The sequence below is a fragment of the Larus michahellis genome, chromosome 4, assembly GCF_964199755.1.
Source record: "Larus michahellis chromosome 4, bLarMic1.1, whole genome shotgun sequence".
Taxonomy (NCBI): domain Eukaryota; kingdom Metazoa; phylum Chordata; class Aves; order Charadriiformes; family Laridae; genus Larus; species Larus michahellis.
In genome coordinates this window covers 33,697,202-33,715,857 of record NC_133899.1, presented here as the reverse complement: position 1 = coordinate 33,715,857, position 18,656 = coordinate 33,697,202, and the positions used below count along the sequence as shown (strand labels likewise).

The 18,656-nt window shown below is 36.8% G+C and overlaps 1 protein-coding gene across 8 annotated transcripts in view; it reads right to left on the bottom strand.

Moving 5' to 3' along the window:
* PPP1R13B (protein phosphatase 1 regulatory subunit 13B) overlaps positions 1–18,656 on the bottom strand; it is a 71,213-nt gene that overhangs the window by 2,221 nt on the left and 50,336 nt on the right. For 2 of the 8 annotated variants that reach the window (XM_074583856.1, XM_074583854.1), the window contains exons 5-17: positions 16,111–16,212; positions 14,907–15,081; positions 14,309–14,505; positions 12,940–13,104; positions 11,904–12,084; positions 10,134–10,289; positions 6,630–6,799; positions 5,417–5,918; positions 4,120–4,886; positions 2,369–2,506; positions 2,151–2,284; positions 1,244–1,410; positions 159–358 (exon numbers count right to left, since the gene is read on the bottom strand). In XM_074583856.1, the coding sequence (XP_074439957.1) occupies positions 159–358; positions 1,244–1,410; positions 2,151–2,284; positions 2,369–2,506; positions 4,120–4,886; positions 5,417–5,918; positions 6,630–6,799; positions 10,134–10,289; positions 11,904–12,084; positions 12,940–13,104; positions 14,309–14,505; positions 14,907–15,081; positions 16,111–16,212 (3,054 nt within the window). The remainder of the gene's footprint in view (positions 1–158; positions 359–1,243; positions 1,411–2,150; positions 2,285–2,368; positions 2,507–4,119; positions 4,887–5,416; positions 5,919–6,629; positions 6,800–10,133; positions 10,290–11,903; positions 12,085–12,939; positions 13,105–14,308; positions 14,506–14,906; positions 15,082–16,110; positions 16,213–18,656) is intronic. The other 6 variants (XM_074583858.1, XM_074583855.1, XM_074583861.1 and 3 more) reach the window with 3 other exon arrangements.

Sequence of the window (18,656 nt, the reverse complement as noted above, 5' to 3'; positions counted from 1 at the left end):
TTACAATGACAGAAAGGTCAGAGAGACTAAGGATAATCTGCTTTGCAGCATTTCATGGCAGTGTATCCAGATGATGCACAGAGGGATTCTGACCAAAAATCCATTTTGTGTTCCTACCTCACAAGAAGTAAAAAATAGGTAACTTAAGAAGACCTTACCCCAAGAAGATTTTTAGGCACATAGCCTTCTTTATCGTTGAGGCGGGCCCACCACCACTCGGTTTCATTGTCATCCTTGCGTCTTAGAACAGTAATGGCATCGCCCTCGTGGAATGACAACTCGTCATTATTCTGGGCTTCATAATCCCACAGAGCGTACACCACTCCTTTATTCATCACGCCCAACTTCTCTTGCACTCCTGTTAACCACAAATTAGAGAACACACTAGGATGGTAAAATATCCTATTTTTCCCCTCTGAGATTTTAGTATGGACACTGTGGCCCAAATATTAATCTCTTATTAATAAAACTTCATGAACAATTTTCAGCATTTTCATGATGAAATGCTCTCAGAAGTTTAACTGCATGATAAAATCAAATTTTACAAAATATTTTAAACCCATTTAGAGCATGAGGGTTTTCTCATTTATTATACACGTAATAGAAACTTTACAATCTTTTATTCAAATGAGGATAAAAATAGTTTTACAAAAGTTTGAGCAAAGCAGCTTTATAGAACTGCCGTATGCTTCTCACAGGTCTGCTTTCTCCAGCAGGCCTTCTCCAGCAACACTTGAAGCTTTTGAAAATCTGCACAATGTCAGCTATCTGCTATCTAGAGCCTTAATGACATTTATGTTCTCCGATGTGGATTAAAAATTTGTCTTAGTAACTAAATACATTCTGCAAGTTAATAATTCATAAAGTATATGTGTTTCTTCATGTGAGCTGCTAGAAATTTGTCCATCTGGAAGTTGGAGTATCTCTCTCAAGATGCTTGACAACTCACTGCTACTGTCAAAACCTCCCCATGGAAGCATTTCCTCAAAATTAAGCCAAATTAAACTTGAAAAATCTGTAACATTAGGAGGAGCCTGTGAAATAAATGAAAGAACTTAAGGACTACAAGCAATATAATAATGAAAAGACTATCCTGTTTTTAGCATTTTGAAAGAAGAGGCAGGTGATGGGCAGTGTCGTCAAGTCTGAGGCCTAAGCAGGTGTTTTGTACAGATCAGAGAGACAGAAAGGGATGAATTTTAGAAAAGCTAAAAAAAGTTTGTAAAGTAGTGTCACAGCTTACCGTACAAGAACTGGGAACACTGAATATAACCTTCTTCCATCTCTTCACACTTGTCTGCAGCAGTTTCTATATCACTTATAGTTGAAGCAAAAATGGCTGCCCCAGATTCAACCAGCAGTTTACAGAGATGAACACTATTGCAAGAAGCAGCACAATGCAAAGGTGTCCTGAAATAAAGCAAAAATGTACACATGAAAAAATAAACTTCCATGCATCCGAACTATTTTGTCTTGCGATAGCCATCTTGTCTGGTTTAGCCTATCTGTTTTTAAAGGAAATTGTTCTTTATGATTATAGTATATGTATGCTTTGTCCAAAACCTGTCATGCAACTGGAATGGCTTCCAGAATTTACCTGACTCCAGTAAAGCCAAACATCATAAAATAGATGTTAGCAAAAATGTCGATTTTTACAGCTTACAAAGCTGCTGGGTATAAAAGAATATTTTTTCCAATATGAGGAAATTTGAAAGGTAACACGAAGGTGAGGGCTAAACAGGTCAGCACAGCAAGATTTCACATCCCCTCCAAACGCTTCACAAGTGCTACATCGACCTGTAAGTCTAAATTCTTCAAGAACACCAAAATTCATAGTGGGTTATATGAAGATGAGACTAAAGCAAATTAACTGTTGTAACTTGTTATTTACAGTTTAATTATTTCAACACGTGAATCAGAAACGCAACTGTACCACTAAGTAAAACCAAAATGTAGCATACTTTATGATGTAAGTGTGCTTGCACGACTTGAACAGTGTGACCTTGCATTTGAGTTTGCCACCACCTAGAGATTAGAAAATGCTCATCTTTAGGAAGAAAACTGTTCCCAAAACAGGTTTCAACTGAATCTCAAGAATGCATCAAAATGGTGCTTCTCCCAGATGCCGAATTAAAAATCTTGACACTTACCACCCATCACTATCTGCTGCATTTACGTTTACACCAAAATCAAGCAGGAACTTCACAATGTGGTGATGACCAGCACACACTGCATTATGCAACGGTGTAATTCCTTCATCGTTTGGTTTACTGGGATCATCAACCTATTGAAAACAAAGTAGTTCAGTGCTTTTTTTTTCCCCCCTTTTCTAAATATTTAAAGAGGTTGCCATTGTTTAGAAGCTCACCTCATATATGATTCGTTGTACGAGATCAAATTCTCCCTCCAAAGAAGCATCTAGGAGGAGGGCCAACGGATTGAACTTCACTCTCAAACCGTGGCCTGTTCTTTCCGAGTTTGGCTTCTTCAAATTGGTACGTTTTGTCTGAGTAGAGAAGAAGGTTGGAAGCCATCATTTCAGGTTACTGTATACGTATTACAAATGATTCAGTTAGTTGCTTTTTAACTAGATTAAGAATCCCATCCTCCTTAAATGGTAATTAGAACTATACGAACATTTATTATAAAATCTCTAAATAAAAGGCTTGATATCTTACTACATCTTATTCGGTTAAAAAAAAAAAAATGAAAAAGCCTGCCAATATAATCCAGAGGTATCTATTCAAAGGCAGCGCGTCCAAAGAACGAAGTGCTTAAGTCCATGGGTTTTGAGCACCACAATATTAATTGTGTCTAATGTGAGCTGAATGTGTTTCTGGTGGATTGTCTGAGACACTGTCAGAACTTTAGCTTAGACTAGAAAGCGTGACACAACTAAGCCCGAGCATCAGCCTCTGCTCAGAGGAATCTTTGCCCTGAATTCGCAAAAGTATCTGCTGCAGGTCAGTACTGACAAGTGACGAGTTTTGCCATGGGAAAGAAAAGTACAGGACACGAAGCTATTTTATGTGACGGTCTAGCTGGTGCTATCAGAAGCCACATTCTCAAGATCTGAAACACGTTTAAATATGTTTTGAGAATATACTGAATCATTCACATGTGTCCTTGTCACTTTGCAGAAAAAAAAAAAATCTATTATTAATTACAGCTTGTATAGAGTGCTTTCAGTGTCTAGCACTGTAAGATCCGTTTTCATTTATGCTCCTATTTAGTATGGCTATTTCAGTTTGGAAAATAAACCTCTCACAGTATGAGTAATATCTGTTTGCCAGCATATTCCATTCTCCCAGAAGTATCCTGGCCCACTTTTGCTCACGGAAAATGCATATAAGGCCCTGTGCACACTGCAGTCAAATTGCCAGAGGAACGCAAGGTCCCTACGTGAATCAAAAGTGGACATATTCTTTGAAACCAAGGTTAAAGTGAATCATATCAATAGCTAAGAATAAAATTCAGTTTTCTCCTTATTTTCAATTCTCCATATGCTGTAGGTAGTGACCAGTATTTAAAAGATGGTGCAGCTGGAGGAGGGACTTCGAAAGCAATTCAAATTATGTGACAAGCCCATTAGAAAAACATTTCTGCTAAACCAAGTCAGCTGTGTTGGTGTTTGTGTTGTCAGCCCTGGCCTCGCACCTCTCTGCTGAGTGGGAAAAAGGAGCACACTTCTCCCAGAAGAGTTATTTCAGCTTGTCTGCCAATTAAAAGGCTTCCCGCTGACACAGCTTGCCCTTAGTTTCATCCAAATAGTTATCTTTGTAGGCCCGGGAAGTGAAATATTTTTTATGGAATCTCAGATTCTAGAATTAGTTCTACAGCAAGAGTATATCCCCCCAAAAGTTCTACAACCTAAAGTACATACACAACCTCCTGCTGCCTGTATGCATATTTTCCTTATTAAACAGCTACAGTAGTAAGGAAACTAATCCATCAGAATTCTCCTGGGAGCCCTCCGGTTTACTTTTCTTTTAGTATCATGAAACTTGAAGTGCAAACATACCATTTAGCATAAGTTTACCATCTTCCAGTTATGCTTAAGCAAACAGCTAATTCTATAGTTCACAAAATCGCCTTTTTTTTTTTTGTTTTGTTACTTACTGGAGGAAGTGGAGGAGGAAGAGCAGGAGGCAAAGGAGCTTCATCTTCTACTGGAGAACTGACCTCAGGCGTGGGACTGGGTGACTGTTCAGTAGAAGGAACTATCGCAGGATTGTTGTTGTTATCTTCAGTTGTCTCAGACGTTTGATTTGTGGTTTCAGTGCTTATCAGTTCCTCAGTAGCAGGAGAAGGTAATTCGTTATCATTGGCATCTGACGAAGGGGGGGGCTCATCAGGAAGAGGAACTGTAGGTTGCACAGAAATAGGTTCTTCAATATTGCCGTTGGTACTAGCGTTACCATTATCAACATCAGCTAAGATGCCTATGAAGTCCTGTGGATTGCTTGGCTGATAAAAAGGAGCACTTTCTATTCCTCCAGCAAGAGTATTAAAGCGCTGATACAATAATTTTTGTATATTTGGTCCACTTGGGCCTTCTGGTTCAGTGATAGAACTACGCTTCTTTAACGGCCTAGGAGCATTGGCCAATTTTCTTCTCAGAGCTTCAAGGTCAGCGTCACTTTGATATCGTAGGGGTGAATGCACAATAGGTGTGAGCTTAGTAGGACTGAGAGGACGAGGAATGTTTTCCACATTGCTGTTTTCACTGGATGGTGGAGCGTTTTCCAGCTCTTGATCTTTTTCAGAGACCTCGGTCTGAGGCTGAGACTGTGGCTGTGAGGAAGTCTGGGCAGGCAAAGAACCATGAAGGAAGGGCAAGGGTGAGGGAGAAGTCGAACCAGATTGTAATACAGGTTTTCCATAAACTGAAGAAAAGAAAGATGGAAAACAGTCAAGAACTGTTCTCAGTTACACAATAAAATATTTGCAAATAAACTGTGTGTATCTCTGTTGCTACTTGTTTGGCACTAATACAGAAAGAAAAAAATCAATTACATTGAAACCTATCAAAACAGAAATAAATACTCACATGATGGTGAACCTACAAGTAACACTTGGAATGTTTTTCCTCTTTCATGAGGAAACAGTAAGAGGAGAAAACCTCTCCTCCCTAGACACTGTTTTTTCAACTTGTTTCTGAAATTATGGTAGAGTACCTGGACTGTTCTAATTGCACCTTCTTTTAAATACAAGGTAGTCAAATGTATACTTATTTATCGCCCCGAAAATATATGGGATCATTTTTCCTGCCATGCTACATACATAAAAATATCTTTCCTCTTCTCACAGATTTAGACAAGTTTTTCAAACTGACACAGAAAGTAAACTAAGCCAAATTAAGTAGATTTTAACAGTCTATTTCAAATGAAAAAAAATAAAGCAACATATATTCTACCTGCTTTTACTGACTTATTTAACGTATTGTATACAGCTTGTTGATAATTCTTTGGCGGTGTTGCTTGCTGAAGATACATTGAGTAGATGGAACTGGAGTTCACTGTCTGTGGCCCTTTTCTGGGAGACTGAGGTCTTGATCCTTTATCAGCTAGAAAAGGTCTGATTGCCACAGTTAAAGGGAGCTCTGGCCTGCCATCCCCTCCTGGGAACAAGGGGGGACCGGAAGGTTGATACGTAGGGCTGGGAGGTACAGAAATTCTCTGCTGGATCTGTTGTGAAGAACTGGGCTGATGTACGTTGCTTGGCGGCGGAAGCGGAACAGGTCTTTGCCGATTTGTTATACTGGTGCCAGGTCTGGGCAGGCTGCCATCCTTCCTCCTTTCTAGAGAATTTGTAGAACCTGTTCCTAAGGGAACTGGACTTGGATAGGTCCCATAGTTTTGAGGCAACTGCTTGCTTACACCAGGAACTGTTGGTGGCACCTTTCCCAGGTCTAGACCCTATGTAAGAACAATAAATATTTATCACAAGACCTCATCATACATCAGGCAGAGGCTACTGTTTAAAGGCATCTTCAGCCATAATACATTAATATGAATCCAAAACTATTTGCATACTTTCAAAGCCTGAATAACTTGTTCTGGATCTCGGTATCTTGTTGATAATGTATTTGATAATAGATAGTGTGATAACAGAGTTTACCAAAACTATTTAAAGACAAGGTCCTTATTCTTTAAAGATTACAGTCTTAAAGAATTCATAAAGTACTAGAACAACAGTGCAGACAAACAACACCAGTGGACTCACTCAAGGATGGATTTAATGACTTATTCTGTGAGATTTTTGTGAGAAAAGAATGCATTGAAAAAGTGATAATCTACACCAAGGAAAAAGAGTTACAAAGATCTGAATTAGAAAAATAGGAAGGTGGGGAAGACGATTAGGAGAAGCAAAGGGAGAGAAAAGGGGAAACGGGATACGTAGAAGAACATAAAGTAAAACAAACTACTGAAGCTGAAAAAAAAAATTGTAATGTGATGAGAACAGGAAGGAACAGGAGGAATACAAAGGTAATTTTCTTTATGACTTTTTATATAATTATCAACAGGGAAACCAAATGTATATGTGACCAAAGTGAGTTCAGCTATGGAAGCCAAAGGTTCATAATTTCATCAAGAGAGATCTATAAACATATCGCAGATGAAACGCACCAGCTTATCGGTACTTCCTAAAACTGAAGTTGGCAAAGGCTGGCTGGATATAGTTCCTTGTTTTAAAGCAGTATCCATGCTTGATTCTTTCCAGTCTGTGTTGGAGATCTGAGGGGGTTTCACCACAGGGGTTGAACTCTGTTTAAGTATTGGCCAATTTCCATCATTAGCTTTAAAACAGACAAAAAATACTATATTTAAGATAATCCACACCACCATTGCAAACAAATAAAACAACATGTGAAATGGAATAGCTTAGATTACAACAGGATTAATTTGATTCCATAAATGAGAGAAATCACTATTAATGTTTGATTCAGAAATCAATAATGAAAGCCCAATCACTGCATATAGTATGCTGTTCATAACCCTTTGACATTCAGATTGTATCGAAAATTTCTATAGAAAAAAAGATGGTTAAAATTTTGGTTTGAGCGTTGCATAGTCTACTATTAGTAGGCAAACAAGTTCAGAACAAAAATCCTTCCAGAAACACTTCATCAACATAGTTCTTTTGGTATTATGCAGAGACGCTGTCAAATTATGCTAAATGTTAAGTCTACGTAAGCTCTGAGTGGACTGACTCCAAAATTTAAACTATGGTTACTAGATTCATTCACTCACAACAGGATGTAAAAAATCATTTCAACAATGGGGTGGAACAAAAGCATACATTCCTTTGCTGGAAGTGGCCATTTAACTTACCTTTTGTTTTTCCTCAGCGTACTCACCTGATTAGAATTGCCCCAGAGATTTAGTTTTAAAGAAATTTATAAAGTCAGCTGACAACTTCAATTCATAGTGTCAAGATACAAGTCATGGGCTTTTATCTTCTTCATATGCAAAAAATCATGCACAGCTGCACATAAACTGAGGCAATAAATCCTTAATGAAATTCTAGATTAATTGATATCTTACTTTATTAAATGCGTGAAACTATTTAGTTTCTGTTCTCTAGGTAAGCAAGAGTTTAAATAGCCTGATAATGAGGTCTGGTTTATAGTAACTGGTTAGATCCTAAGGCTTTGATTTGCCTTTAAAAGATTAATCTTCAGGTTTCTCTTACTCTAAGGAGACCAGAGAGCATTTCTCCTTCCCTATTGCCTGTAATTATCTTGGTGGAGCCCTTAGGATCAGCAGAGATGACATGCAATGCGTAACTAACTTTACTAGAAGATAACAACTAAAATGGCGGGAGGGGTGGGTGTGTGTTTGTAGATCTACTGAGATTTCCGGACCCCATAGTAAGGCAACATCAGATGAAAATCAGGTATTTCATGGCAAAGTTTCCCATTTCATGTAAATTTTAAGCCCCTAGAAAACAGAATCAGCAAGGCTATTTCTAGAATTTTTTGCCATCCTCTGTCTAGTATAGCAAATAGGAACATTCTCATTACAGTGAATTTAACATCAAGGCTCTACTTTCTATCCACAAGCCTTATCCCTCTTTACTAAGTGTCCCTTTTCTCTCCCCCACTGGGGGGAGAGGTTATCAGAAATGACAACCTGAAGATTTCTTGACAGTTACAACCCAGTGTTTTCACTATACAAGTAGAAATTCACTCTACTGGCTCATAAACCTATTTACAGGCTTGTGAAAGTTATATCACTTTTAAGTGAGAGGCAAAAAAAGTTATACCTCCACATTTAAGCTACCATACTAATTATTTTTTAATTATCTGTGCAGACCATTCCTTAATATTCCTTAATATTACACATAATATATTAATAATACATATATTGTATTAACCTTTCAAATTCAGATCAACTGTGTTTGAATTCTGAGAGATAATTACTTCGGAGCAAGAGTATTTTTGTGGTTGGTCATTTAAATAGGGTTAACACTCCCATACTTTTACACTGAGAATATAATGCATTGTCCAGAAATCACTTTTCACGCTTGCAAACTGCCAGGAAATAAAATAATGAGGCTCAGCTCTAGTATTGGCAACATCCACGAACCAGACGTGTTGGGGTTTTAGTTTGTTTTTGGTTTTAATCATCTGGTTATCGAGAGCAGGACCAAAAAAGCTGACTGTCTAAATACTGTGACCCTAAATAATGGCAAAATTTCCAAGTACGCACTGAATTAACGTTTACCTTACAAAATTCACAGGATGTTCCATAACTTGCAGTAAGGTTACGGTTCAATAAAACTTTTGTTCTGAAGAGCAGTAAAAGGTGTTATAACTGATTCACACTAAACATGAAAGCATCTTTACCATAAAGTTTAGCTATTATGAAAGCATTTAGAGAGAGCAGCAAAAATCACAAAGAATTTAATTATCTTACCTGCAAATACAAGCCCACACTCTTCTATTAGAAAGATAATTATACAAAAACTTTTTGTGATCCTTTGAATTCCAAATATTAGCAGGTTCATCCCCAGATTCTGAGATAACAGACTGGAAGTAATTTCAAACTCTCCTCTCTAACTTCTCTGTTTCGTTCTACTTACATAAACATCAGAACGTAACTGTTCCCACCTTCATGCCCTTCACGTTACAATCTGGCAGACTCGCCAGCTGCCGTGCATGTTTTATGAGCACACCTCTCACGTACTCCCACAACCCAAGCCAAATCTCATGCACTTAACTAAGCTGCTGTTGCAATGTGTAAATGCAGCGTATGGTGCCAGGGCCTGTGCGACAGGAGCTAAGAGGAGGCAGCCAAACAGCATCTGCCTTCCGCTGTCTTTGATTAGACTGAACAGGTCCCGGACACTCTTGCCCATCTGATGGCAACGCCATTCTCACAAGCCCTCACTAGCTCCTGCTCCCAGCAGCCCCGCTGCCATTTCAGCCAACTGGCTTCCTTTTCTTCTCCAAAGGTACCTTCTGGTCTGCCGCTTGTAAGACTACCTAACACCTGGTGTATTTCAACTCCCACCAGCCCATTTTGTATTTACATAAAGACGACAGTAACATGCAGACACAAAAGGCTTTGCGCATTTTCTCTGATTTTACCTAAAAATGTTTGTAGGTCTGGATCCAGGATACTTACTAAAGCACTGAAGCGTAAACCAAGTGTAACGTTTTTGTCCAATGGCAGTCAGCAAGATTCTTGCTATTGACTTGGACAGAGTGAGGTTTTTATCCCAACTCTGACACCAGTGCAATGTGGAAACTCAAAGTTTCTCACAAAGTAACTCAAGCTAAACCTGTATGTAATACAGCTATCTAATCTGAGATATACTGAAACATGCTTTGGTGATTACGATGAATTTTCTAATAACAATTAGAAAATGTGAAGGTTTTTCAATGAAGAAAACTCATCCCTAGGTATTCTACCCCAGTACTCCAGGGATGAATTTGCTGCAAATCTGTTTCCTTCAAAGATGAAAAGCAACTTCTCAAGAATTTTACATTTCAACAGCATCTTCTGCATGCCAGACCACAAAGCAAGTTCTAAAGATGCTGTTTAATATGCATCTGTATGCAAGAGCTCAGATGACCATATTAAAAACTGAGTTCTTAGCTAGCCAGAGATCTTCTATGGACTCACAGTGCTGGGTGTCAAAGAGAGTAGGTGCCAGGCGGATGACATTGTGAACAGCGGACTGAAGAGAAGTGGGAGGTGACAGAATAGGATCCACTATTATGTCTAAATCAGAAACCTTCCAGGTGTCTGGAGATTTTTTCACACACCCACAGTCTGTCTCTACCGGACACACCAAGGCAGATCCAGTTACACAGAAAAAGAAAGAAAAAAAAGTGGTGGAAAAATTATAACAATGACAATGGAGAAATTAGAACAGGAACACTCAGATAATGAGAAATAAAAGCATGACAGTTGAAAAAAAAATTATTTCTTTTCTTCCTGGGAGCATATAAGCTTCTCCTTACATAAATCTATCTTATAGGACTTTACTCAAGTACACTTAGAGTAATAAACACAAAGTCAGTCCTAAGGTTCAATAATTATTTTTATAAAATCAAAAAGCTATCATTCAGAGATCTTTTAATGTCCTGAGGTAGGTCTAGAAGTGGGTGTGTATATATCTTTTCAGGTTCATATTAACAAAACTGTTGCAAATCTGTCACTTTACCCTACAATTAAGTAATTCTATATTCTTCAGACTTTTCCATAAAACCAGAGGGATAGGGTTTGTACAACCTTGGAATTAAACTAAAGGTATTGTTAAATCACTATTATCAATGGAAAAAACTGTGGTTTTTTTAAGTTCTGTTTAGATAGTTTCACTTCCTGATCTTGGGTTTTTTTGGGGAGCATTTCTGTCATTCCTTCCTTCAGAGAGGTTCAGGCTGTCTTCCTTCCACCTCTTCCTCCCTATTTGGAGGCAAGCTGCAAGCTTTGCTGGAGTATTCGCTTTTAAGTATTGGAACACATGTGAATACTGCAGAAGCTCTGCTCTAGTGGCCATTGCTTATCTCATTTTTTAGATCTCGCATAGGAGAGTAAACCAAGTCCTGTGGTTCAACCCATTGTATTATGCGCGTTTTCCTAGCTAACCATTTCTTAAGAATTCTGCTTTTGCTAAGATGTGAGCAGAGGGGTGAGCTTTGCCAGAATGAAAACTTAAGGCCCAAATGCCATGACCTGCTTCCTTCAGTCTCCAATGCAAATTAAAAAAAAAAATTAAAAGTTTTATTTTATAATGTAGATTGAATTATTAATTATGGGAGACACGGAAGCCGATTTTGGACATCAAGTTCTGGGGAGTACTCTGGAGAGGCAGCTCCTTCACTAACGACGGCAGAAACAAGTAAACAGCATGAATGCTAAGGTTATTCCATTTCAGAAATGCTTGAAGCACCACAAATTCTCATATCTCAGCTGGAGCAAAAACCTCTCATAGTTTTATTTTATTTTCCTATTTAGTCTCCTTCTGAGAAGTAATACTATTTTTACTTGTTTGCTAGCTTTGTTTTACTTGACAAAAAGCAACATACTGTAAATAGTTGTTTATAATATAGTTTGCCACAAAGTTGATTTCATTATTATATTTAAACACACCAACTAATTGAAAAGCTATTAAAGACAGAACATAGAATCTGTAAAGGAACATGTGCTCCTTTTTGCAGTGTACCAGCTAGTAAAATGTCAAAGAAAACACTCTGTCTCCTAAGAAAAATTCTTGGCAAGAGGCAAAAACACCTCATATCAAATGACTAATGTCCAATTCACAGAACTAAGACAACTAAAAATTGCCTCTTCCCCTACAGAGATTATGCCAACACTGGGTGCCCTGAGATTACTGCTTTTCTTTATTATTCCTTTTCAAACCATGTGTATTAATACTGAAGTGCTCACCAGATTTTGATCTTCCGTGTGTTGAGCTAGAAGCAATGGTGAGAGACTGTGGTTTAACTGGATCTACTGGTACAGCATAAGTGCCAGCACTGGGAACTTGGATGTAAGGTCCTACTGCTGCCACCCTTCCTGAAGCACTCAAGGATGACTGGGGTGAAGAAGTTCCATTAATACGATTCAACTAAAAAAAAAAAAAAAAAAAAAAAGGCAAATTGAAACGTGAACTTCCATTTAATGTAGGCATTTGTGCACGAACATGAGGTCTAAATTTAATTAGCTAGAACCACGCACTGTAGCTAAGACACCTTTGTAATTAAATTACCATACTCCATGCTTCTACCAAAAAGAGCAGAAAGTACAAATTTTATTCCCTAAAATCAACACTGCAAAAATGAAGTTTCTCAGCCACAGCACATACATTTCTCGTAGAAACCTTTATCTGTGTAAAGTCTCTTTCATTGTGTCTTTCTTAGGCAAATGGACTAAAATGAGTTCTTAAATGATCAAATATGTATGGGGTTTTCTTAAAAGCAATACCTCTAGCTAGGAATGCACATGGAAATCCAGAACTGATTGCTCTAGTCCTTAGGTAAGTGGTCTACTGTACAACTGATTATTTTTTTCAGAAAGTTCCAGACAACTATTAAGACTAACACTAACTTATCAGACCATTTATATTTTTATCAGTTTTACATATTGGAAGATCAATATTTTATAAAAATAAACTTTTTATGCTTTCATACTTTGAAACACAGCCCATAACGACACTTTCCTTCCTAGAAATATAACCCACTATTATTTTTAATATAGTATGGTCTGTGCCATAAAGAAAAATAAAAGAAAACACATTCCATCTAACGGTTTTCTGATAGCTATGGAAAACATTAACATAGTTCTAAGCAGCCTGCTACTTTTAAAACAGGTCCTTTAGATGTAATTGTGTTGCTTGGCTAGGAAAAAGTGAGATCTGTGTAGTTCTTATAGGCTCTTTACTAAAACTAAACTAAAGTGTGGCCCTTTTAACAGTTTATCTTACAGGAATGTTTTCTTTTTGACGTGCCTCAACTTTTTTCTTGTATAGTCGTTCTCGCAGCTCATTGATTCGCTTGTCCATCATGGCCACCTCCATATTGCGTTTGTTTAAGAGTTCTTTCTGCTGCTGAAGCTTGGAGTTCTGCTCCTGGTTAAGCCTGTTACGAATCTTCAGAAAAAAAGAAAAGGGCGGGGGGGGGAAAGCTGGTCAAGTTGGTTTTTAATAGTGTTAGAGAATTGAAAGCAATTTCGATCAGCAACTTGTTCTGATGTCTCTGATGTCATGTTTCCACACAGCCTGTCAAATTAGCATTTTCAACCATGAACCACTCTTACAATAAAACAGTGGAAAAATGTCCTAATAAACTAAGTGGATACCTATTAAACACATCTTTTCACTAAAAATACTCGAAAGGCAGATATGCCTTGTATAAATGGAGAAAGGGGAAAAAGAAGAAAAAAGGACCACTACTCCTAATTCACGATGGATTAATCTGTGTGTTGTATTTGGTCATGTAAAGAAATGAGCAAGACTAATTTTGAAATATAAATTAATTTATAAATATTAACTATGTCTTAGATCTGTTGCCTTGCTCACAATAAAGTACATGAGAGTAAATAAAAAAAGTCCTCAAATCCTAATATATTGGCACACAATTAAGTATTCCATAACTTTTAAACATAAAAACTGGACAAAATTGCAATGTAAATTGAATATTTAATTACTCATATGAGAACTACACTTTAGATATAACAATCATCTTGGAGGAAGATATATAGGGAATATTGTGTGAATAGTCTGCAGCTATAGTGCGCTATATAGTGCAGTGAATGCAGTGCAGCTTATATTTTTGATGATTTTGTTAAAATGTGTTATTTTATTCTTATGTATCTTGTTTATTTACACCAGACATTAGAGCTATATTTTCAAAATACATTTTAACTGTGCTTTTATTCACTGTCCAGTCATGTCTCCAAGTCAAGACAACATGTAAGTGAGCTGGCTACACCCAGTTCTTTGTAAAATAGAAAAGTACCAAAATGAATTTTTTTTTTTTTTTAAAGAGAGATTAAACAAATACTAGATTATGTCAACATTCAGTATTTCATTATTAGGGGCTGAGAAATTCCCTTAAGAACACTTGCATACTTTGTATCATTATGCGCATGAGCAACAACAAAACCAGTTTTTAAAGCTAATTAAATTCTGTTTTATAAAGGGTTATATGCTAACTACAACCTCACACATTAACTGCATCCCAATACACCAGTTTGATGAGATGCCACAGAACCAAATAGCCACCCATAAGAGCAGTGATACAACTTCTTAAAATCTACAGCTATCATCCAATTAGCATCTCTCTGTTACTTACCTGTAGCTCTTGATACAACTTTTTTAATTCTATTGCTGCAGGTCCCGTCAGTTGTCCATTGTAAGACTGAAACCCATTCAGTTTCCCTTTCCTTAGATCCTCCAGCTGCTGAGTAAGTTGATCCACTTTTAACACTGCAGCCTGTAGCTCCTGCTGCTTTTCCTGGAACATGGCACTTATATGCTCAATTTCAGTTGCTAAAATTAACAAGATAAAAATAACAAAAAACAATTAAGTAAAGTAGAAGTTGTTAATTTTTTTAATTCTACAGGTATTGATAAAAACAACACACTCATTTTAAATCTAGTATATGCATGCACATATACAATGTTTGTGTGTTGGGAATTTGCTAACAGTCATAATATTTCCTAATACTTAGAGAACAGACTTATTCTGACTTGATGCCTGACTATATAAAACAAACAAAAAGTTACATCATATAAAAGTTTCTATGAAACACAGCACCCTCTTTAAGACAAAAAACATTCTATCTGAAATCCTCCTTCAATGCTACATTGACTAAAAATAAAGCATTATTTGCTAGGCATGCAGTGACTAGTAAATGATATTAAATAAATTACATAAAAATTCCACATACACAGATTGCCATTCATGATCTTGCTGTAGTCCACTTGTCCTCTCATGGCACGGATTTTTTTCAGCTTTGTTTCCTGGGTTTCAACACGTTCTTTAAGTTTTTGAAGCTTTTCACTTTCAGAAACAGACTGCTGCTGACGACGTTCTTGCTGCTTCAGATAACGCAAACGTTGTTCCTGACAAAAAAGGGGTTTTGACAAGAGGTTACCCATTTATTTAAAAAAAAAGTTAACTTCGAAAAACCCATCACTATGATCCATGGGGTTTTTTATTCTCGGAAAGTTTTATCTGATTAAAATATGTATCAGTCCTCCTAGAAAAACTCTTTAAGTTAAAAAAAAAATAAAAATAAATCTGTTTTACAGCAGAGATTCAAGATTTTTTAGACCAGGTATCAAATTCACATATATGTCCAAATACAACCCTAGCCTGAATACTCATTCAAACATATCTGTAATGCTTCCTCTGGAATTTGTTTTCTGATGCTATCAACACTTTTTGTGCTGTTGCAAAATGAACTTCCAACGCCGTTATCCAGCTTCCCAAAGAAGGCAAAATATGTCCAACAGAACATTTTAAACAAGCTGACTTACTGTAAGATAATGTTTCAATTCTAAATAATAGTCCTTCCACCGGGCACACAACGAAAATGTTTCTTTTTCTACATTATTTTCATCAAGAAAGAACAGAATTGATTGGTTGATTCCTAAGTACTCCAAGCATCCAATGCATACTGTATATTATAACACCTACAACAATGTCAAAAACATTAAACTCACTCCCCACTCTGAAAACATACTTAGATTCTTACATCTTAGAGACTTTGGAAATGTAATACGTGAATATATATAAAGCAGCCATATTCTCATCCTACATCAGTGTTACTATACTGAAGTGAATGAGCTACTAAAGATAAGCATAGAGTCAAGCCTGGTCTACCTCAGATCATGAAGCGGGCCTCAAAAGAGACAAAAAAAAAGCTAGCGATATTTTTATAAAGACACATGATTTGACTTGACATAGGTTGTTATAGTATCATTTACACTACAATGCTATATAATGCCTAGGTTAAGATTAACTTGGTAAAACAAGCTCTTTCTTGAGCTTTTCTAGAACAAATTATGTGTTTTTCTGTATCCATTAAACTTATGCTTGTGTATATTGAAGGAAATCTGTATTTATTATGATCTGTATATAATTATTACCTTAGCAACCAACATTTGCTGTTGATTTTCGATCTGCTGCTGTTGTCGGGCAGCCATATCTTGAAGTTCTGAAAGAGTGAGCTCAACACGTGGATTCCCAACCTGCAGAACACAAAATGTTACGTTAATGTGTTGATGTATATTAAGTGTTCTGATGATAGAAGCTAAATTCCCACTCCTCAAAGGAAGAATCACATTGGACACCTAATGAAAGTGTACGGAACCTCAGAGCAGAAAGAAACAGCACAGACCATGCACATACCAGGGACAGAAAAAGCAAAAAGTAGAAAAGCAGATAAAAGAGGAAAACACTAAGAGACAAAACAAACGAGAAAAGCCCTTCTACTATGTTTAACACTGCTCTGTTGAGATGCTCCATAGAATTGGTACACAGTACTGGTATGACACATGTGATAACACACAGGTAAGCAGGTATTTTAGGCAGTAATTGGAATCTGAAGCTTCTTTCGTTTCCTGACATTTTCAGTGTAACTGCCTTGGCAGCTTTTACTGGTGGGTAGCAATTTTTACCTAGCACAGGACAAAACCTCACACGAACCCTTAGATAAAGGCTGACACTAAGCTCTCACATCCAAAGATGGTGAAAGTTCCTGGCAGATTGGAGCATTTAAGGTAAGAATCTGTGAAAAACAGTCTGTAAAAGTGAAGCAAAGTTCTTCCCCTTTGAATAAGTAAGTGGCTATTACTGAGCAAATTTTGAATGAAAAGATAAAGTATTAGTAAGGCTTTATCATTCCTTTTGCATTTCAAAACTAACGAATCATTTACAAAACTGGGGTAGAGAGGCAATTACTGAAAATTATTTAATATTTATATAATGCTGGGACAATGTGTGAGACCAAACATTGTGTGTTTTTAAAAATGAATGCATTGTTTCAGTATATTCATAGTTCCATCAACAAACATAGTTTAAATCTATACATTAAATTACTTCAACCACATTTTTTACTATGCAATCACAAGAAAGAGCGTGTGGTGTAACAAGACAAATTCCAGAAGCTGACGCTTGCCAAATACCTGCTTTGCTAGTCAGAAAACCAAAACCCACAACTTTAGCATTGCTCGGTTTAACAACAACTTTAGAATTTGCACAGAAAGAAAATAGCAGCTTTTGAAAAATTATGCTGGAAAACTGGAAAGTTCAGAATAGCCCAACATCTGTTTCAAGGTATCGAAATGTAATTTGGTCAATTTAGTGGATCAATGTAAAAGTTGGACTGATGCATTGCAATATTTCAATAAACAACGTAGTATTTTCACCGAGCTACATGACTACACTATTAGTAAACCAAATCAAAGTCACATCACTTCCTATCCCCAACATAGTCAATATTGCTGAAAAAGAAAAGAGAATTAAATGTTTAGTGTATATTGACAAGTAAAACTGTTTCAAATGAACGTTCACAAAAGGGAATAAGGTTTTACCAGCACACACACAAAAAAAAAAAAAAGAAAGAGGGAAAAAAAAACCAAAACAAACCCCACCAAACACCGCCCCACCGCAATCAATCAAGCATCAGATTGTGGATCTCATCAAACCTGATCCCACAGGAAAGCTGATTTAGCTAAACTGCTTTTCTGGGCCTGCCCTACTGACTTCCGATGCAGTCCCATAGTGATCTTGCCTGACATGTCCCCTGCAATACTTGTGTGTCGCTCCACGAAAAGTAAAATTCTCCTCAAACATCTTATTGATACCAAAGTATCTCAGCCACTTTGAATGGCTTGTTTTCATATTGCTACATCAAATTCCTACTGAAGTATCAGATCTCCAACCAATGCCTGTTTCTTTAAGCTTCAGTCGGGAAAGCAAAATAATATTTGTTTTAAAATAACTATCTTTTTTTTTTGCTACCTGAACTCCAATTAATATTTCGTGTTTCTGCATACAATTATTCAGATAAGATATGCACCTCAAGGTTAGTCACTAAAATGAGCCAGATAACTTTTAAAACTGTAATGAAAACAGTAATGAAACAGTAATGAAAACTACTTATAATAGAGAAGTAATTTAAAAAAACTATGTATTTTTTTTACAGTTATAGCTATATAGAATAGTGGAACCAGAATAAAAGCTACAATCCATACCGAACAATAATTTTCTATTTCAACACTTTGTTAGTGAACACAGTAATTAACAAAAAAAAAGATTGAATGTAGTAGTGTGTACTTTTTTTATTAGCATGTCTTATGACAGACAGAAGTCCTTCGCAATATTCTTTAAGGCCAAATAACTTGTACACACTTGTGGCCACCAGCTAATAAATCAAGAGAGACGTTTTATTATTAATTACAGACTGAAAGTCACTAATTGGGTAAGAAAGTAAGGAAGCTTTTCCAAGTGCCATCCACAAACCAAAACATGTTCACTTGAGACAAGAAAATAACATAGAAAAACCAGATGCTGTTCCTAGAATATGTTCAGGCTCTGCTAACTTCCTTTGGCATGACCTTCTGCCAGAAAAACCTAAACCTCTACATCTGCTTCTGCTGGACTTGGTAGGTAATTCTTAAAAGGGACTCAG